The sequence below is a fragment of the Limanda limanda genome, chromosome 3, assembly GCF_963576545.1.
Source record: "Limanda limanda chromosome 3, fLimLim1.1, whole genome shotgun sequence".
NCBI lineage: Eukaryota > Metazoa > Chordata > Actinopteri > Pleuronectiformes > Pleuronectidae > Limanda > Limanda limanda.
In genome coordinates this window covers 18,236,275-18,257,898 of record NC_083638.1, presented here as the reverse complement: position 1 = coordinate 18,257,898, position 21,624 = coordinate 18,236,275, and the positions used below count along the sequence as shown (strand labels likewise).

Below are 21,624 nucleotides of genomic sequence, written 5' to 3'. Positions count from 1 at the left end.
CCCTGGTCATCTCATGTCTAGACTACTGTAACTCCCTCCTGGCAGGTCTACCTGCTACTGCCATCCGACCTTTGCAGCTCATCCAGAATGCAGCAGCTCGACTGATTTTTAACCAACCCTAAATTCACTCACACTACTCCACTCCTCCGCTCCCTTCACTGGCTACCAGTGGCTGCCCGCATCCGGTTCAAAACACTAGTACTTGCGTACCGTGCTGTGAACAGATCAGGTCCAGTTTACATCCAGGACATGGTCAAACATTACACACCAGCACGTTCACTCTGCTCTGCTTTGGCTAATCAGCTCGTTGCTCCTTCACTGCGAGCTAAACACTCATCAAAATCACAACTGTTTGCTGTCCCTGCTCTTAAATGGTGGAATGAGCTCCCAATCGACATCCGGACATCTGAAAGTTTACTCATCTTCCTTCGAAAACTAAAAACACACCTCTTCCGACTCTACCTTGAATAAAATAAAAAATAAAAAAAATTAAACACTTTTTGAAACTAACACTTTGGTAGCACTAAAATGGCACTTACTTATAGCACTTTGTAGTTTTGCTTTATTTCGAAGAAATTGTACTGTCTTGATTCTTGGAGGGACTTTTTTGGATAAAAGCGTCAGCAAAATGTAATGTAATGTAATGAAATGAGGACATTTTGGGAAAGTGAGGACATTTTGGCCAGTCCTCACTTTCCGACCCCCCTTTAATGGACTGTTTGGGGGTTAAGACTTGGTTTTAAGGTTCGGCTTACAATTAGGTTTAGGTTTAGTTTGGATGGTTAGCGTAAGGGGCCAGGGAATGTATTATGCTAATGAGCTAAGATAGATGTACAAACGTGTGTGTTTGTGTCAAGGTCAATGACAATACACAATCTAAAGCTTATATTCAGAAGATATTTTTCCGTTATCTCTGAGACAGCATGCGGCGTCAAGTCTTTGAAAATGTAAATGCTGCATCCTATAGGGATATATATATATTAATTATGAAGTAGCATTATAACTCTATAAATAGTGAACATTACCGTATTTGGATATATATATATATATATACACACACCGCACCCGCTGGGTATCTCCTCCATGCCTCACTTCTTTTCTCCTACTTGCCCAAGCTGTAATCCTATTTTTTGTTATTTTTTACATGTCTCTTTGTCTGTGCATTTCCTTCTTGCCACCTTTATTCTCCTCTCTCTTCTCATCTATTCTCTCTCTCTTTCTCCCAGTCCTTACTTCCTTCCTTCTCCCTCCTGTTCCCCGCTGTGCGTGGGTGATCAAAGCAAGATCAACAGGGCAATATGTCACTAGAAAGCTGCCTGCAGGGTCAGGTCCAGACACACACTTACACACACATACACACACAGATACATGAACAGTAGGAAATAAGTAGAAATCAAAGGTAGACATTCTAAAATGATGGTACTTTTACTGTATAGAAACATACCTAACAGAGATTTCATTATGTTTTTAAAAGGATAAGACAATCTACCTCTACTGTTTAGTCTTGATGAAGAAAGAGGAAACCACGACGTCTTTCACGCTCACATTCATGTTTGAAGGTTACACCTCTTTCCCCAAAATGCTACTTCTCTTTTATTACGAGCAGCTTTTGTTGGACGTTGGATCATTTTCACATGGATATGTCAGAGTAGGAAGGACATGAAGGAAGGAAAAAAGGTGTTCCTGTCAAAAAAAAGTGGTGTGAGATTATGGTTTCCAGAGAAAGTCATGTGACTGAGACAGTGAGGCTGCAGTGGTGATAGTGTCTGAACCGATCAGTCTTTTCTTGGGGTTCAACCTCGACTGACAGAAATAGCTGGATCATTACAAAAATAGAAATAAGGCACTGAAGCTTTGAAGCAGGTGAGCTGACGGAGGCAGCGTATCATTGCTCCAACAAAGTAGCTGTAGCCCACTGAGTGTGGATTATGCGCAAACGAAGCGAAACATGCTGTCTGTTGTCCACTTGACTGCATAAACACAGAGACCTGACATGGCTTCAAATGAACTTTTGGTACCCCATTCAAAGTAACTTCTTAAAATGTGGAAGAGCACCTCTGCTGAATTGGTGCTTCAGACATATTCTACATTGTGGCATAAGGTTTTAGGTTTGAATCTAGGAAGCTGAGAGTAACAGTGGTTTCTGCATGTTGAGCAGGTGACAATCATTTGTACCTAGTTTTACTATGAGACTTCGCTTTGTTTATGTGCATTTAACAGCCAAATCCAGAGAAATAAGTCTTTCATGTCACATCTTGCAAAGCCTTCCATTGATAGCCTCACAACTATATTTCAGGTAGATCTTTATAATTCATGATATGTAGTCGTAAACATTTGCCTATTTCATTGGGTTTTGGACAGAACATACATCAGATGTGTTAAAAGAATAAGGAGTCAGACATCAAACTCTTTCAATACATTCCTTTATTTACATTCCCTCCATCTTAATCTCCCATCAATACAATGTGTCCGACCACACTTTTCAAAAAAAGCCCATCTGCAGAGGACAGTTATAGTTGCTATCTTTTATCATCAACACTCAGTGAGAATCTTGCACTTCATATTCACCGAAATGCACCGATCACCAGTCATAAACCTGAGTGACAGGTACACATGCAAATCCTAAAGATTTTCCAACCCCTAACCCTCGAATGAGTGTCACTTACTACAACTGATGATTACTTTTGGAAAATGTGGTCTGACTCAGACTTGAACACACAATATTCTTTAGAAGATGCTATGTGTCAGATTTCCAGATAACACGTTATAATTCTTGATTTCACCAACAGCACGTTCGTCAGTTTGTTAATTTCTTGAAACCTTTACTTTTGAAAAGTTCACCAAAATCCCAGGTGTTTTTCACAGTTATTGCTAGAATCATAAAGCGCTACCACAGTACCTTTGGCAGTGACACATGGAGGAGGAAACCTCACACATAGCATTTTCAAATGAGTACGAGCCGTTTAGCTCATCCAGAGGTTGGGGTTCCCAAAACATCCACTGCTAATAACAAAAGGCTTTTAGTTAATACTGTAGAAGATACTGTCATTTCTTTTAAAAAAACACAGCTGTTTTCATGCTTAAACGTTTCCTTCTTCACATGTAAAAAAAACAAAAATCAACCATTAATTTGCTTCATTTTGCTCAGTATTTATTCACCTGAAATTCTTGTTGTGCTGGAACCACATAATCTGTCCTGGATGTGGAAACTTTAGGAAACCCAAACCCATCCAAATCCCAAACTGAAACAGCAGGAGCAAAATAATTCAACACAAAATATATAAAATAAAGATGAGCGTTTATATGTTATGTGTACAGTATATATATTTATATATGACATGGGGCTCAGCAATGTATGTACAGTTATTTATCTTTTTCTTAAATGCATAGTAACTTTGTAAGATCATAAGGTGTAAATAAATAAAAATGTTGACAGGCGAGATCTTCTCTCCTGAGCTCAAATAAATAAAAAAAACTTCATTCATGACTTGTACAGTGAACTGGGAGATTAAAAAAGGAAACGAGAGATATCACAGGAGAAACTTCACACACCTCTGACTAGATCACTTCATCTGTATGTAAAGGCATCGCAGTTACCAGGACCCTTTCATGGGTGAGCAGATCATGAAATGAATCACTGTTATAACTTTGTAACACACGAACATCAAAACCTGAAACATTTCAAAGGTTTTACTGTCAGTCCCGTCCAGTGGAAAATATAAAAACCGAGTTTCTGATGTTCGGATCGTGATCAATTTCGAAGCTTTTGACACATCATACTAAAAACCCGGAGTTTTCTCTCCTGTGAAGTCTCTTCCCTCTTTTTTCCTCCCAGACTACAGACAGGATCTCCCAGAATGCTCTCTGCTTCCCGGGCAGATGAGGGCGGTGGATGTGGACAACAATAGACAGAGATGTAGAAGAAGCTTTCGAAAGTTATTCTGTAATTTCAGAGGGAAACAGGCTCTTTCATATATTTATATTTGTACAAACATTTAGATCATAAGCATCTCAAGCACCATAGATAATATCAACAAATTTTAAGTGTTGCTATCCAAAAAACATGGAACCAGGCAGAGATCTATGCCTCTTAATTTGGTTGTCATCCTTTTCTTTCTTTAGTTTCATTTCGTTAAATATATTTTTGTTTCTTTACAATGTCTGGACACAGAACTTGAACTAGTCGGCCATTTTTAACAATAACTGTATTCACTAGGAAGTATAACCAGTCTAATTTCACTACTTTGTTCCAATAAAGACATTAAAATCCAACGGTGTAAATCAAATGTCTTCCTTAGTCTTAAATATTTGTCTTTATACCTATTTTCATTATCCTACTATCACACATAGTCTCTCCATGGTCCCATTGAACTCAAATAAAAAAGATACTTTATTATAAAACACACACATTGACGAATCATTCAGTTTCTTTTAGAATAGAGCAGAACGACACAGATACAAATAACAGGCAGTCCACCTGTCAGTCAGACAGTGAGTCAGTCGATGGATGTAACACAGAGACACATTTTCATCTCCACTCCTGTGTGACTCGACGTGTCATGGCTTCATGAACATGAAAAAGCCATCACGACTGTATCAGGGTTGGGGGGGTATATGTTACATGTGCCCCAGAGGGTAAAAACTCAGATGTGCTCTGTTTGTGAAGTAAAGTCAAGTGAAATCACATCAGCACAAGAACCTAGCTTCTTTCTTCTTCTCTGTTTTTTTATTATTATTATTTTCTAAACACACATGAGTTTGGGTCCTTGAAATATCATGTACGTTTTTTAAATAAATGTTTTGGTCCATGCAACTGTTGATTTTAAAGGAGCTGTATTGAAATATTTGTTATTGATACATGGCCGTATTAACATCGACCACAATTTTTCCGACCAGTTTGGAAGCAAGTTCGGCATTAGAGTTCATTTGTTTAGTTTAGTTAACACAGCTTTCTGTTTCGCTGGAAAGCAACACCAATGTAAGCTCTTGTTTTTCCTCCACTGAAGTTTGCATGCTAGGCTTGCCCTAGTCTGGTGTGACCTGGCCTGTCCTGGCCTGGCCTGGTCCCTTTCCGATAGCGTAAAAAAAGCATCACAAGCTCCCTGACAAACTAGCACGGCTCTTTTTTAACCTCTTTTCCTGTAAACATAAGATGGCTGAAGCTCTTGGCAAGTGAAGATCGCCATTACCCATGCCCATACAAATCATGGTGGCAGAAAAACCTGGCTTGTAGCACTTTGAAAGAGGACTACCTGTTTGTTATATTTGAACTTTTAGCGTTAGGGATCCAAACAGCTCCAATGTATTACATCAGTGTACCAAATAATTCTTCTAGTGAAACACAGTAAAACATCACATTTACTGATGTCTCTAATAACAAAGATTTTCAAAGGACAATGATCATTTTTTGTGTGTATGTGTTTTTTCTGTAGGCACCATACTTAATGCATGTACACATATTCAGAGAAAAAGAGAATTGGTCTTGGTATTGTTGAAATGTTCACAAGGCACTTATCTAAATCATTTTCTTTGTCCTGCGGTCTTTCTCTTTGTCAGTCTCTATCATCAACTGCACAACAACACCAGGCCATTCTGTAGTCAGCACTGTTTTTACAGTCAATGGCTCTCAACTACTCTAAAAAGTGCTCTTCCAAAATAATGGGAGAGGAGAAATGGTTCCTCTATTCGACCTTAACCTCTCCTTCATCCTCCTTTGTTTAAAAAAGGCAGTTTTTGCTTGTCTCTCCATTTCTCTCTCCGTGTATTACTGAATGTTCGACTGAGTCTAGGAGGTTCCTCTGCTGTAGAATTATTCCGTTCTCTGGAAAAATGTGGTCACTTGTCTGATGTCTCGTCTCAGAGTCACCACCATCTGTCTGCCCCCTTCAGGGCAGCCATATATATCTGAGTCAAAGCAGCCTGTCAATAAGATGCTCTTCAGTGACTGTTTCTGAGGTTGCTTAAAAGCCCAAATGTGAAAATCTACAAGGTCATCTGTCTGTTGGCCTGTCAGATATCTCCATTCCTTTAAACCCCAATCTCTCCATCCATCTGTCCTTCCGCCGACTTACATCTGGGGACATAATGATGCCCGACATGATAAATCAAATGGACAGTCCATCCCTGTATCCCCTCCTTCCATCTAACCAGTAATCCAATGAGATGTATTTATACAGGAGATACATATTTAAAATGTGTGGGCTAATAAACATCAACTGAAGTCCTGCCGTGAGTCCACGTCTCCTTGTCCTCCTGCTTCCCTTCTCTCCCTCTGTCTATCGGTTTCTTGAGGACACGTCAAAGCAGGTGACCATCATGAGATGAGCTTTGCAGTAGTTGACTCTGGTCTCCAGTTTGTCCGTTACCATCTCCAGGGCTTCCAAATACTCCAGAGAGTCCACTTCATAGACCTGCTGCAGCTCGACTGGATATTGGACGGAGAGAATAAAAAAGTCACAACCTGCTTTAACACTTAATTCATCACTTTAAGAGATAAGCTTGAGGTATTCTATATTTCCTCATTTTTTTTATTCTGTTTCCTAGAGAAAAAGATAAAACAAAACGAAGAATGAATTGATCCAAATAACTTGTAATGTCCTTGTGGTCAAAAACAGATATAACTTATTCCTCTGTTTCTCTATTATTGAACAAAAACTGAACCACATCATTAGGCCACACTGTTCCATTGGCTGATGTATTGCGTTACTATAGTTACACAATAAATCAATCTCAAATACATTGTCCTTCTCTATAGAAATTGCACTTTTAGCTCAATGCAACCGAACCGCTCATTCATGGTGTTTCATTGTGTTACTGCTTAGTGAACATTTGTCAGAACATGCCGATATATCTTGTTTTTCTATTAATTGACCAAAACTAATTTGCCTTTGGGAAACATAAAGTTGTTTTGTATTTTATTGAATCGCTGTAAATATTCAGTACATCGACAATGTGTCAGTCCGCTGCTGAAACCGGTTCCCAGGCTCCAGCAAATGTATTATTTACTCCTATTTGAGTAATAGCCAAAAACTACGGAGCCCAGCTGCTCTGGGAAATTACTGAGCCTTTTTAAAAATGAAGCTAGTTATGTGTGGCTTATTTAGAAAGATTGATGTCTTATGTAGGAAGAATGGGTTTGTTAGTGAGAAGTCGGAACATTATTGATGCAGACTAATGCATTGTTGCTTTAGGTGTTGTTGTTGCGCTTGTTGTACATAAATATAGAGAATAAAGCCAATTTCAGCAGTGAACACATTTCACTTAAAATATGAAGAGTGCTCCTAAAAATCAACAGCAGGCTGACGACAATTGTCAACAAATATAACAGACAAATGTGAATGATTGCTTATAACAAAGACAGTGTTTTTCTTTGTAATGAAAAAAACAAACTTTTCTATCTGTTGAGATCCATTGGTGCATAAAACATGATGAGACACTCAAACACACACACACCCTGCACTCACACCATGACAGATGTTATCTCCCTGTTTCTCTCACAACACAAGCGCACTTCCTGTTGTGTCAGTGCTGCACTTACACTCAGTGGTCCATTTGTGTGGCTCCAGCATCAGGTACTGTTTGGTTTGTTCCAGTTCTTTCTTCAGACACTGGTACTTGGCTCTGACTTCAGTGATTCGCTGTTGGCGGTTCTCCAGGAGACGAAGCTTGGGGTTCACATGCACCGACTCCTGACACTCACACGGAGAGAGGACACACAGATATGGATTTGGCTCACCTTTATTTATTCAGTGTTCTGTTGTGAAACATGTGTCTCTCTTCCAGCAGCAGGCTACTTAACATTCACACAGGTACAAACATTCACATCACACCTCATCAAGCCCCGGTGAGACCGCGGCCGAGTGCATACGCTGGGACACTGAGCAGCTCCACTGGAGCAGTCGGGGGTTAAGTGGCTTCTTAAGGCTGCTTGCGGGGAAAATCTATATTTCATGCTTCTCTCTCCCTCCCTCTTTCACAAAGCTCACAATGCTCGCTCTCCTGAATACATAAAGGTTTCAGAGCGGGAACCCTAAAAAACAAAGGAGCTTAATGAGATTCACAGAACCAGTCTGTATTCTGGAGCAAGCAGAGAAAGGGAATGTAGGTTTATTAAAAATACTCACTGTTCATCGAGCGTAGTGCTAATGTTCATTTAGTAAAAATCCTTACTGTTGTATATTAAAGTATGTTGGTTTTTCTGAAGTCTCTTAACTCATTGGCTTCTCTTCTCCATTTTTCTCCTCTTGTTGGTCCATCAGAACAATTGCTGCTTTTTCTGTGTCCGACAAATAATCATCAATCCAATTTCATTGACATTGAATGTAATATGTTGGCTGGCCTCTGGACCACTCCCTAAACCCACTCTTCATTCTCCTTCAAAATACCACCGTACTGTATGTCTTTATTTCTTTTACCCTTTCATCGTTGTTCCCTCTCTTCCAAAATGTTATTCTCTCTTTTCCAACATTCTGTTATTTTTGCCAGTATCAACACTTTCGTTGACCAACAACATGTACTCTCACCACAGACACTCACTCCTGTTTTTAGAATTTTGCAAAGTAAATACAAAGATATGTTTTCCCATGCAGCTTGACCAATACCATCACATGTCCTCCTCTCACTCATCTCTCTCTCTCACCTTGCTTCCTCCTTTGTCTCTCCTCTTCTGCAGACGCTCCACATCATCTATCTCGTACACCTTGATCTCAAAGGTTTCTGTTGTTGCCGTTGCGCCTCGGAGGTTTGAGGGAGCTGGGGGCCCCAGCGGGCCATCTACCCAGCATGCACCGGGGCTGGAGGAGGAGGAAGATGAGGAAGTGTTGGCCTGTTTCGTGGAGCGATGAGTGGGCGACGAGGTGGAAGAGTCCAAGGTGAGAGCTGGTATCAGGCGACGACGCTGGAGGCCTGAAAGAACAAATCAGTCAGTGTCACCAGCAAAATATTTCCACATTTGATGCTGTTTACTGTAGGTAGGTTGGACTGTAGATAATAAGGTTTACTTTATTGTGTGAGTTGTGCAGTTTGTCAGTGAAGTGTCTTTGTTAAATACAAAGTAACACTGTATCCTGTAACTGACTACATTCACTATAGCAGGGGTTCCCAAACTTTTCAGCCTGCGATCCCCAAAATAACGGTGCCAGAGACTGGTGCTGCTGTAAATTGAACTGTCGCTAACCTGTGTTGTAAGATAAAAAAAGGAAATGTTTTTTTTTGTGGAGGAAAAAAAGGGAGAAAAAAGAAAAAACTGATGGGAAATGTGTAAGCTATTTTATTTAGTGACTCTTATTTTGAAGAGGGGTTTTACCGGAAGGATGTGCTGTACTAAACGGCTGCTATGTCTCCTGTGTCTTCTTTAGGCTGAGGCTTATTCAATACAACAACTAAACGCTCGGCTAAAATTGCATGGTTTTATTCTAATATCAACTCATATGTATATATTATACAAAAAAATATATAAAAAAAAAAAAATAAATAATATAATTTTTTTTTTGGAATGCATTTCGCGACCCCGCCTCTGTGTACCCCCACTTTGGGAACCCCTGCACTATAGAGGGACAAAGTCTCTCCCCACGTAACTATTATTATTATTAAAATGTTGTTACAGAGCCGGGCTACTTCCCGGTGTTTCCAGGCTTTATTCTACGTTAAGCTAAAGGTTGTTGGGTGGAATCTTATATTGAATGAACGGATTTGAGATTGGTATTGATCTCCTCCTCTAACTCTGCAAGCAAGCGAAATAGTGAATTGCCAAAAGATGTTAAATATATCTTTAATGAGTAAAAAATAAATAGCTTGCTGCCTTCTCTCACCATTTACTTATATTGGACTTTTCAGGATGAGAATGTTACACAAGAAAAAGCTTGTTTCCCCCTTTGCATGCGTTAAATTATCAATCCACCATCATACAGTCAATAAAGTACAATGTAAGGGTCCTTGTAATCGACGAGGAACTCCTTCTTGTTTACACTTTTCAATTTGCTGTGTATCAGCAGAGGTAAACAGGAAGACAGAGCATGGAGGATAAAAATAGGAATGCTACTCCGTTGAGGAGAGAGGTGAGACAGGAAAGGGATGAATCATCAGTGTAGAGACGCAGAATAGAAGGAACAGAAGAAAAGTACTGAGTGATTGAAAAGACATAAAGAGAAATAGAAACAGATAATGGCATATAAAGCAAGATGAAAAAGTTAATTCCCTGTTCATTAAAGTTATAGATAAGAGCAGCAGGTCCGTCCCTAATCTGCCCACTACGCTTGAATGAACACACACACATTCATACAGGCACACACTCACTTTACATAGAAATTGACAACCATGTCGTCAGGAATGGGTGTTATCAGATTCACAGCAGGACGAGGTGTGTGAGCGACAGAGAGGAGGGAGAGAGGGGTGATTTTAATAAGGCTGCAGGTCTCAGTGTGGCAGAGGAAGGTCAAGCAGAGACATTTGTATTTCATTACATAGTAGGACGTGGAGTAGAAGGGGACAGAGAGAGAACGAGGGTCTGCAGGGAGGAGAAGGTGCGTGCAGGGCGAACGAGGCGGGAAATGTCAGAGCAGTAGATGACGAGGACAGGTCGAGACGTGGAGGGAAATTGGAAAGACATATGCACACGTTGCTTCGACACATTTGTCTTCTCTTCCACTTACTATTCATATTCTTTCTGACGGAATTTGAAACTGAATTGTTGTATTTTATTTATTCTATTGATCATTTATTTAACTAAGGAGAACCCATCGTAGATTAAGGTCCCCACAACAAAAATAATACCTGGACCACACACAGGAATCAGTGGCTACAATTAATTTTGTGGAACAAAAGGCACATGTTAAAAGCAGTGGCATTTTAAATGAAAGCTGATTTTTAAAGATTTTTAAACAGTGTAATGATTTTTAGTTGCATGCACATGGTGCACGATAGCAAAAGGCGGATTCATAAGCTCTGTTTGGGACCTTGAGGAGAATTCTCACTGTCATTTGTATCTATCTTGGACCCAGCCTCCATTACTGGTCTCAACCTCCATGTATAGAAAGAATAGGCAGTCCTTTCTTTCTCGTTTCTTTCTTTCTGTGACAGATTGACAGCACACGCTCTCTCTCTGAGCTACAGGATCAGTTGTGGGCAAAGGAAAATGAGTGTAAATCCCGACTTGACGCTGCGTGGCCGGAGGTGAAGTCACATCCTACACCCACAGAGGGAACATTCCAATTTAAATCAGTTCTCACAGGCACACCAGAAAGAGCGGCCTCTGTCCAATACGCTTGTACGCACAGATCCATCCTCGTTGTTAACCAGCAGAGTGTAAATTGCAGAGCACATTAGCAGGCTCTCTGTGTGGTGTTCTGATGAATATATATTCATTACAGCCCACACCAGCAGATTCCTTCACCATTTCACAGATGGGTGGTCAGGGTCACCTTTGCTACCTGGCTCCTTCTGCAACCGCAGCTTTCTTTCTCATTCTCTCATCCCTGCCCATTACTCTTTCTTTCTGTAGCAGCCTCTATCTCTCCTTCTCTTTCTATCAGTGCTCCTCTGTGGTTTTCATTTCTTTGTCAAAGCTTTGGGAGTCTTCTGATTAGAGTCATGGCTGAGCTTGTCTCGGTCAAGTGCTGAGTGTGGTGGATATTTGTAGCTCAGTTGAGATATGCTTCTATAACTCCCCTAATTAAGGCCATGAAACAGGGTTTACTGCTAACAATAAATAAAATGGCACTCCATAGAACACATAACTTCGACAAGGCCCAACAGTCCTCGAGTGAAACCACAATTAAATTCACTACATTTGGACTTTCATTTGGATCTGCATCAAAACACACACACTCATTGAGATCAGTCCCCTAAACACGCTTATTGTTTTTATTAAGATCCATGAATTATTCTTTTGGATGTGAATATCAATAAAAACGAAATAACGTGAAAATAAATCTGTCTCCTGATCAGGATCCACACTGAAATTTGATTCAGTAGTATTTGCATAATCTTGCGGACAAGTAAAGACACCAACCAACAACAAACAGACAGGAGTGACAACCTAACCTCTGCTATGTCACCCTCTACGACACCCAATCCATTTAAGTATAAACGTTATTAAAGCAATATTGAGATAACAGTTTGAATGTGTATTGAGACCTGTGTTGCTCCTGCTCTTCTTGTTGCTCTTGGAGCTCCGTCTGGAGGAGGTGGTGACTGTGCTGTGTTCGCTGAGGGAGTCTTGAGCAGAGGAGGTGCTTCCTGTGTTCTCGCTGCTGTCTCTCAGCATGCTCTCGTAGCCACTGCTGCCTCCACTGTGGTAAAACAGGGCCGTCTTCCCCATGGCCGGGGGGAGCTCCCCGCTGAGTACACTGCTGTTAGTCAAAAATAAGATCACATTCAGTGGTATGTTCAAAAATAAAATCTATTTTTATGCGGGACCAGAAGTACTGTTTGATAAATTATAGATGTTAAATTTCTCAATCAACATGAATTCCTACCTGTTGTCGCTGGCATGGCCGCTGCTGCATCGCTGAGCTTTTCTAGGGGCTGTGATCTTGCTGTAGGGGGAAGGCAGCGTTTGGACAACTGCTGCTTTCTCCTCACCCACACCCCCATCTCCACCACCTCCTGCTGCAGCTCCCCCTCCACTGAGGAAAATAAAAGCAAGTCAGGAGTTAATTCAAACACACTGCATTTGTGTCTAAAAGCTAGAAATTGTCACTTGCACATCAAATAAATCAATACAATTATTTTACAAGACCTGAAACATAAAGTCAGCCTGACTCACCTTGCTCCTCCAACTCCTCTTTCCTCTGCAGGATCAGTGCCTCCTCCCTGTGCATGATTCCTGCCACGGGAGCCTGCACTTCCTTGGAGGAGCTCTGAGATACGACCGTTGACGGCCCGCAGTGGGAGCTTGGCTGCCAGGCTTCCCCCCCGACTGCGGCTTAGAGACTGGGTAGACCAGGATCCAGGGGAGGGTCCCGGCTGCTGCAGAGGAGCCTGCACTGAGCTCTGAGGCTGAGGAAACAGGTAAAGGACTCAATTGGACAGCAGAAGAAACCGTGGTCATGGTGAACTATTGAATTATGCGTAGTGAGTTGTTGTTGAATGTGTTCTGTGTTTCTTCCTGTGTCAAATTCAAGTGCCAACAGAAGAAGGTCACAGAGTTGGTGCTACAATGCACAATCACATATTTCATCTAGTTTGGCTAATTACCATAGTCATGTAGTTTAACAATGTTAAATGGGTAAACATGTTAATTTACTGTTAAGAGGAATTCGTACTTTTCCAATAGGAGGCAGGCTGGAGCTGCGGCTGGTGGTTTGGCTTAAAGACTTGGTAGAGAAGCTCAGAGTCTTGGTGCTGGAGGCAGACACACTCCTGGCTTTGGGACTACTGGTCATCAGCAGTTTATTGACAGCTGATATTTTTGACTGGCCGCTGGTTTTGGCTGGTGACTGTGGAGCGCTGCTTGGACCAGGACTGCCAATGAAACCGGAGTTGGTCGTGTTTGCTGTGGGAGAAGAAACCGATCCAGCCCGGGTGAGACTGCGCCCTGAACGAGGCATGGTGCTGTCCCCCCTAACTCCTCCTCCTCCTCTCAGGCTCTCGCCCCTCTCCAGGGAGAAGCAGTCATAATGGTGGGAACCAATGTGGGAGCTGTGTGCCCGACCCAGTGAGTTGGTTCTGTTCGCAAGCTGTTCCAACTTGGCGCTGAAAAGTCTACTGCTGTCAATGCTGGAGCCTCGTTGTCTGGCGTCAGAAACCCCCACATCATCTACTGAGCTCCCAATCTGTAACACTCCATGACTGGGTTGGTGGAGAGGGCTGGCCGCCCTGCTCCGCTGGTCAAGGCTGGACTTCCTTATCGGTGGAAGCGGTGGGATCCCACCCTTCCTGTGGGAGAAAAAGCCCTGTTTCCCAGTTGATCCCCGGCGGTCGAGTGTAGAGCGGGGACTACAGGGAGTCGAAGTTGTGACGCCAAGGTTGCGGTACTCGATTCCATTGTCTAAGCCATCGTGTCGGTTAAGACGGTGCCAGCCGCGGGGAAGACTGGACGTACGGTGGATATCTGGGCTGTACATAGTGAGGCCCTCTCCCTGGGCGACAACAGCGACCATCTCACAACCATCCACCACTCTCTTATTAAAGGAATCTGGAGATGACACAAATGCTTCACTATTCTCACCATCCTTCTCTGGCTTCACTTCACACATTGACTCCCCGGACCTCCCCTCTTCCATTCCGCGCTTCAACCAGGGGTCGTCAAAGCTCATCTCACTGGAAAGCGAAGCTAAAAGTGGTGCATTGAATTTGCTTGTATCTTTCATTAAGCTCATCTTGGTAGGTGAGGAGAGCAGGGTTGGTTCTTGGATCATCATGGGTTTGACAGTCACACATTGGTGAATGCTCATTGTGGTCTTGAAAGGTGAGAGGCTACTGGGTCCTACCAGAATCTGAATGTTAGTTTTAGCCATGGAGGGTGGCAGTTTCCTCAGCCTGTCTTTGGTTCCTTTAGCGCTGCCGTTCTCTTGCTGCACCACCTCTCCTTCCAGACTCCCTCTCCTTGGGCTGCCACAGCTTTCATAATCACCGAGCCCCCCGACTCCAGAGCACTGGCTGGGATCAGAATCGGCTAAGGCCTCCCCTTGCTGGCTCTGAGACTGGCTGAAGCTGTGGAGAGACTGATCGGCATCACTGCCAAGGCTAAGATCGCTCACCCAGGAGGACATGGGTGAACCACAGTTAGACATCACTGTGGCTAAGGCTTCACCTTCTACCCGCAACTTGGCCATTGCCACCTGAAATTCAAAAGAAAACAATGAAGGATTTAAGACCCAAACACCAAATGAGTTACTATAAATTCAAGTCAAAGTCAGTCACACTTACCTCTGCCATGGCAGCAACCCCTGAGGTTACTGCCAGACTTGTAGGTAGGGGATAATTCTGCACAGCTCCAGTCTCAGCAGCACCACTGATGAGGTTGAAGGGTCGAGAGCCTGAGGTTAGGGCAGAGACAGCGCCACATTCACTGTTGAAGCTGATGATGCTGGTTGGATGACAGGTCAGGCTCCCTGTTTCCATGAGAGCTGCAATGTCAGACTCTTCTTGCCCTCCAGAAACCACAGTGTAGACCAGTTCATCCTCCCCAAGTGAGAGAGGTGCAACTGTTCCCACAGACAGAGCTGGCTCTGAGGCTACAGATGGAGGAGAGAGAAAAGAGATTTCTCAATTTCACAGCTTTTCTTGGTGCTTACATGTGTTGAACGTCTTTTTCATCATTTAAGGGCTTGAATGTGACTCATGATTTACGTATCCTTGTGTTAAAAATAGCTGTTTTACTGCAGCTCACCATCCTTGTGCGTGTCCATAGGTATAGGTGGAACATCATCGTCACAGAGTGTCTCAGCTGAGCCCAGGCTGGCAGACAGAGACGGTGTTGGCTCTCTGACTTGTGGGCTCATGCCCACCGGAGACGTTCTGTACAGAATGGACTCTGTGGAGGAACGGCCACTGTCTGCGGCCAAACTGTCTGCAGAATCACAAACACACATTTGGTATCGTAATCCATTTTCTTTTCCAAGTGAAGAAAATACTTGCACCTGCTCGTGTACTGGTAAATTTAGGAAATTACCAAATTGGCATCAGATAATGATTCCAGTTTCAACCCCTGCCTCGTTATTATTGAGTTAAACTATGTAATATGCCATGGACCCTGCCATCATTGTTAAGATGTTAATATGAAACAGCAATAAAATAATAATATATATGATAAGTTACTTTTGTATTCAATTTACAGCAACTTATCATTTCCAGGATAGACTGGACTAATGACTGAAATTATCTGGTACTTAGTACTATTTCAACCTTTGAAGCTAATTTTCAAATGAGAGTATAATGGAAGTTAAACTTAAATGAAACTAAATTTGTTCTAAAAAGGAAAGAGTCTTAAGTAAATAAGTGATAAGTGTATGAAGATACATACTGTCGGACATCAGAGCCTCTGTGGCCTGGCAATCTTGAGCCAGAGTGTATGAGGACAGGGGGGGCGTTGCCGGCAACACGCCCTTCTGAGTGTACACTTTGCACCGCTGTGATGGAGAGGACGGAGGCCTGAGGAAAAATACAAGAATCAAACAACTTTCTTTAATAGTCTACACGCAAGAAACATCAAGAAGTTATTGTGTTATTATTTCAAGGTTTTCCAAATGCAGTTCATGTGTCGGCCACCTATAGTCTGAGGTTTTGGTCAGGCTGGCGATGCCGAGGCGTGGTGATCCTAGACCACGTGCCTTTCCCTCCGCGTTACCAACCACATTCTGACTCTCATTGCTGTAAAGGAGACAGACACCAAGGAAGACATCATGTCAGCTGAGATCAAATACATTCCAAATAGCAACAGATAGAAAAAGTAGAAATGAACACTCTTTTTTCTTGAGGCTACACAGCACTGGGTCTCTCCTCACCTCTCATGAAGTTGGGAGCCCTTGACCCTGTGCAGGGGGTTGGAGGTGATGCAGCTGCTTCCAGTGACACTCCTGGTACTAGTGACTATGGAGGAACCAGAAGTCTGAGCCAGGTTGTGGATCATTGTCTGGGCCAGCTCTGCCTCCTCCACCACCTCCTTGATCTCCTGCAGCTGCTGGTCATTGGTTCTCCTCCTGGAGACCGGTGCATCTGAGGTGAAGGAGAACTGCACGGCGCCTTCTGGGGCACATGCAGAGCCTGGAGATGATGAGCATTAACAGTGTATGGATGTTGAATAACAAATACACATTTGGAATGGATTCGCCTTCATAACCTGTTTTTGGTCCAAGGTATTGGGGTTTATAAGTACATGACACAGGGATACAATATTGATATACAGCATATGTATGAAATAAAAAGTGTTTACCTGTTGTGTCCTCTGTATCCAACACGGCAGCAGAGCCAGGAGCAGCAGGAGCTGAGGTTGGAACAGATGAAGATACACATGGCTCTTGTTTGGCACCTTGTTTGTTTGCTGGAACCTCTTCAAAGGGGAACTTTGCCACCTGAACGCAGGGTTAGAGTGATGGATGAAAAACAGCCAAACCTAGTTGTTCACATGACATGTACCACTGTTTGATTTGTACGGTGAGTATTTGCAGCATGTTTTATATTCGCTGCACTTGTGTTGTCAAACTGATGGAGCTGTTTTCCCCATTTGCATGTGTTGTGCAAAGAAGAAAATATTTTCCACTTATGTCACTTCAAAATAAAATCACACGGTTATCCAAGAGAGCGTCACTGGTGATAGATGAGAATAAATCCCTTGAGTCATTGACAATATGTGACATGTACAAAGTTAGAAATACGTTTTTTTCAAACGCATTATTTGTAGACAAATGAAATATGCTTCTTTGAATTGAAAGAAAATTCCCACAGTGAACACAAGCTGTAAACAGCAATCATTTGTCCATTTCAATAATGTATTTTTTCTTGAACAATGTGTCAAACCTACAATATACAATGTTATTGTTATTATTACTGTGATTGCTCTGATTTGCATCCCAGTCTCTTTTGTCATCTCTTTATAGCTGTGGTTTTTCCTCGCATAATAGGAAAGAAAATTACCTCCTCGCTCCCATCAATGCATTCCAGTCGCTCCTGCAGCTCTGCAAAGGTGTTGCACTTCAGGCACTCCGCTCCCTCTTCTGGGACGGGGGCCAACGGCTGCCCGAGCAGGGACTGAGAGGCCTGAGAGGGGCCACTGGGCGGCTCCTCCTGCTGACACTGCACCTGTCGGAGCAGAAATCCCTCAGAAATAAGTATAATCTTCAGAACAAACTTCCGGATCTTCTGAACTGTAGTTGATGCTGCGATCTACCTTGTTCTGGACTCCAGCTGTCTGACTTTGACTTTGTGTTGGATGCTGCTCTGACGCTTTTCCTCGTAGCAGAGCGGGAATAATTGGGACAAACTCTGGCGGTCCCTCGTTGTCCGTCAGCTCTCTGTCAGACACCGCCGCTCCATTGGGACCCACATAGATGACTGTGTCACAGGACTGTTCGCTGCTCGAATACTCATCAGGATCGCTGGATAGTCGCAGCAGTGGAAGGTCAGAGTCGGTGTCTCCACGGTGATGGAAAGGACGCAGATGGGTGGGACGCCGCATGCGGCCCTCTTCGCAGGAGCTCTCTCCTCCAGAGGAGCTGGAGGTGTACTGCTGCGGAGAGAGTGAAGACAGGGGAAGTGAGAGAGAGAATATTCACAGATTTGCAGAGCCTTTAATTGACAGTTCACTCTGGAGATAGATGGGAAAGATGGAGAAGACAGAAAACAGGATGATGCCCAACATGTAACGTACCACAGTCACCCACCAGATTTAAGATAAGACCTTTAATTTAATGAAAATCTGCTATATTTAATGTAATTATTCTTATTTCTGTCACATACTGGCACATTTAGATTCCTCATGTCTTAATGTTTCTCGACTCCTTTTAATGCCTGATTAACAGTTTTGAAATAAGTGAGCATGCACACTGGGCACATGTGGTTTTGATGGAAAAGGGAGAGGAGGACTAAATGACTAAATGTGTTGTGTCGAAATAAAAACAGCACATACAAGTATTTTTAACTTGTTGTTGGTTACGTTAAAACAAGATTTTCACATGAACCTCAGACATAATAGATTATGAAATGCAATGATAAGATTATGTGCATGTTTCATTATAAGCATGACATGGACACTGATTAAAAGGGAGTCAAGTGTCCATTTGTCAAAGTTATGTTACCTGTGACTGTCTCATGCATTTAATGTACTGAAGGTTTTAGTTTTAACAATTAATATGAATGATCTCCAGTTTTAACGACACGTCAAGGTTCGATCAAAACTCACCACGGTGACTTTAGTTTTCTTCTTTTTCATGCGGAGGACACGGGAAGCAATCTGGATGGTGGAGAGGGTTTCTGAGAAATCTCTGGGTGAGGCAGAGATGTGAGCAATCATGGTGGTCCGGCAGTTCATGTTGCCTAGCGACTCTCTTAGCAACATGGTCAGCTTGCTGTCCCTGGAAACGCACATATATTGAGACATGAGCACTGAAGACAGGTCGGAAAACGCACACAATTGATGGAGGATTATTAAAAGCTTGTTTACTGTGGTTATAGTCTATGTCACAAGCTGACATATTTATATAAGTGAAGCTTAATATCCAAAAGGCAAAGTTGATGGTAACTATTGATTGTTATTGATTAAAGCTGTGAGACGATATGAAAGGATGCTATTTCAGTCTAAAGCTCAAGAAGTCTTAGAAGAGGGACTCTGAATATTACAGTCTAATATTGGGAGACGATCTATCTCCCAAAGAGATTTTACAGCAGATGGGTTAGAAAAACTAGGCTGTGTATTAAATAAAAGACTTTCCTGGGTGGGCTATTGCAATCATTCATAACCTTGTGTGTGTGTTTGTGTGTGTGTGTGTGTGTGTGTGTGTGTGTGTGTGTGTGTGTGTGTGTGTGTGTGTGTGTGTGTGTGTGTGTGTGTGTGTGTGTGCATGCCTGAGGCCTCTATGCTAACAGTGAGTACAGCTCCTCTGTGGCTCAATACCTCATGCTGCTGTCCCCCTTTTTCAAGAAACACAGCCTGCAGGCATGTCTCCTCACACACGTATACATACATTCACAGGCCTACACACACACACACTCACACACACAAACACACACACACACACACACACACAAACACAAACATACTCCTTTCTTGACCTCCTCTTTCTCATCGATGCTCCCCTCCTCTTCTCCCTCATCGCCTTTTCTCAGTTCCCCGCCTCAGGCTTCAACAAACCCTCTCTCTCTTACTCTCTCTCTCTCTCTCTCTCTCTCTCTCTCTCTCTCTGTCTCTCTCTCTCTCTCTCTCTCTCTCCATCTCTCTCTCTGTATCTCCCCTTGAGATTAATGTAGGTAAATTCATGACTCATGCAGGAGTAATTTGCATGTTAATTCAAGTGCTGATACCCTGCTGTTGGATTAGATCTCACACTTCTGCCTGTGGTAGAGTTATTACCAGAGTTCTATCAGGGAGGACTGCTGAATGTAACAAGATGCTCTCTTTGCAAGCTACACTTGTACTATTGATGGCCGAACAAATAAACTACGACAATCTAGACATTTCTCTGACTGTGATTTTGGAGGATAGAAACTTTGAATGTGTCCTTGAGGAGACGTCGATCAAAAACGGTATGCAGCTTAATGACTGAAGGGAGAAAGAGAGAAATGGTCTGATTTTGGAAAAGGAGCATAGTGAGTCCCTGATGAGTAAGGTTGAGTGTTTGAAGAGCCTTTATTTTCGCTGAAACATGGGTCTTGCAAGATTTGTAGTGACAGACAACTGTCGGCCTCTGCGGCAATGTTCAAACACAAGACGTGTCCAGACTTCTAGGGATCAACTGGCATAAAGTCACCCGTTACCCAGCAACAGTCAGGCTAGGATTATGAGAACAGGATGAGACCCTAATCCCAGAGTACTGAAGCGCTGGAAGACAGGCTCAGCATGTAACTGTGATGAAATGAATGGAGAAGAGTTCTTGGAAGACATTTTTAGTTTTGTCATTGCTCCCAATAATGTGAGGTCACAGGAAACAACCTTAAATATCTTCTTTAATGTTGCTTTGCTTTCTAGGGATGAAAAAGTCTCTCCACGGAAATATCTTAAATCTTCTAACTGGACCACCATAGAAATCTGTGCTAATAGACAGAGAACCAAGTCTAAAGATTTGAGTTGACGTAGTTGGTTTTCAGGGAAATTTCTCCACAACTATGGGATGGAATGCATATAATTGTGCAATAATATCCATCATAATCAGGGATCCTACTTTCTTTCAGTACATCTACAAGATAGAAAAGCACACATTTTTGTATAATGGTTTTCATATATCATTATGTCTGTCGGTGGACAGAATGAGTTATAAAGTTGGGCGTGGTGTGACCCATGAGTACTGAATGTAATAATATTGTATTCTTCATGGGGGCAGCTGGAGCCAATCCCCAGTCACTAGGATTCAAACCGGGAGCCTTTTTGCTGTGAGGCGACAGTGCAAACCACCATATTCTTGTATCTACTGAATCATCCACTATATGACATCCGTTTATAAAACATGTCCATATCCCGTCACAGTCTGACACCAGTCTTGAATGCCAAAGCAGACTCAGCATAGCTTCGCCCACAGCTTCAGTGTTGGTTGCAGCTTGTTTTGCAATGTAAATGCAAAAGCTGGTGATTAAATTAACCCAGCAAGGAGCAGAGCTCTACGCAGCCTGAAGGAGAGAGGCAGAGCAAGGAGGAAGGAGGAAAGAAAAGAGGGATTAAATGAGGAGAAAGGAGAATGGGGACACACTGCTTGAGAATAATAAATGTTACCACATCAATTATGGTATCTTTCTACTGCGTATATTTTAATTTTCTATCAGCTTTACCGTTTACTTAGTCTCTGTCTGTATACCTACATCTCTCCTCTCTCTTCTGTCCTTTGCTCTCATTGCCAGTCACTTAACCAGCAAAATTAATGTGTTGAATATGGAACAGCAGCTGTTGTTTTTTATAACATTAAGTCCCCAAAACCTGAAGCAGCTTATCTGTCAACCCTTTTCCTTTCCTTTTCTCCTGCTTTCCTCATCAATTTCTTC

General features: G+C 42.5%; 1 protein-coding gene across 1 annotated transcript in view; it reads right to left on the bottom strand.

Moving 5' to 3' along the window:
• Positions 1-4,366: 4,366 nt before the first annotated feature.
• The window catches only part of kif26ba (kinesin family member 26Ba), an 80,930-nt gene continuing 63,672 nt past the window's right edge, over positions 4,367-21,624 (bottom strand). Inside the window, exons 12-27 of the mRNA XM_061068612.1 lie at positions 18,839-19,010; positions 17,828-18,166; positions 17,575-17,739; positions 16,874-17,012; positions 16,446-16,704; positions 16,210-16,311; positions 15,965-16,092; positions 15,332-15,511; positions 14,869-15,164; positions 13,263-14,780; positions 12,764-12,996; positions 12,474-12,623; positions 12,133-12,347; positions 8,639-8,904; positions 7,538-7,688; positions 4,367-6,424 (exon numbers count right to left, since the gene is read on the bottom strand). Of these exons, the coding sequence (XP_060924595.1) occupies positions 6,276-6,424; positions 7,538-7,688; positions 8,639-8,904; positions 12,133-12,347; positions 12,474-12,623; positions 12,764-12,996; positions 13,263-14,780; positions 14,869-15,164; positions 15,332-15,511; positions 15,965-16,092; positions 16,210-16,311; positions 16,446-16,704; positions 16,874-17,012; positions 17,575-17,739; positions 17,828-18,166; positions 18,839-19,010 (4,462 nt within the window). The 3' untranslated portion in view covers positions 4,367-6,275. The remainder of the gene's footprint in view (positions 6,425-7,537; positions 7,689-8,638; positions 8,905-12,132; positions 12,348-12,473; positions 12,624-12,763; positions 12,997-13,262; positions 14,781-14,868; positions 15,165-15,331; positions 15,512-15,964; positions 16,093-16,209; positions 16,312-16,445; positions 16,705-16,873; positions 17,013-17,574; positions 17,740-17,827; positions 18,167-18,838; positions 19,011-21,624) is intronic.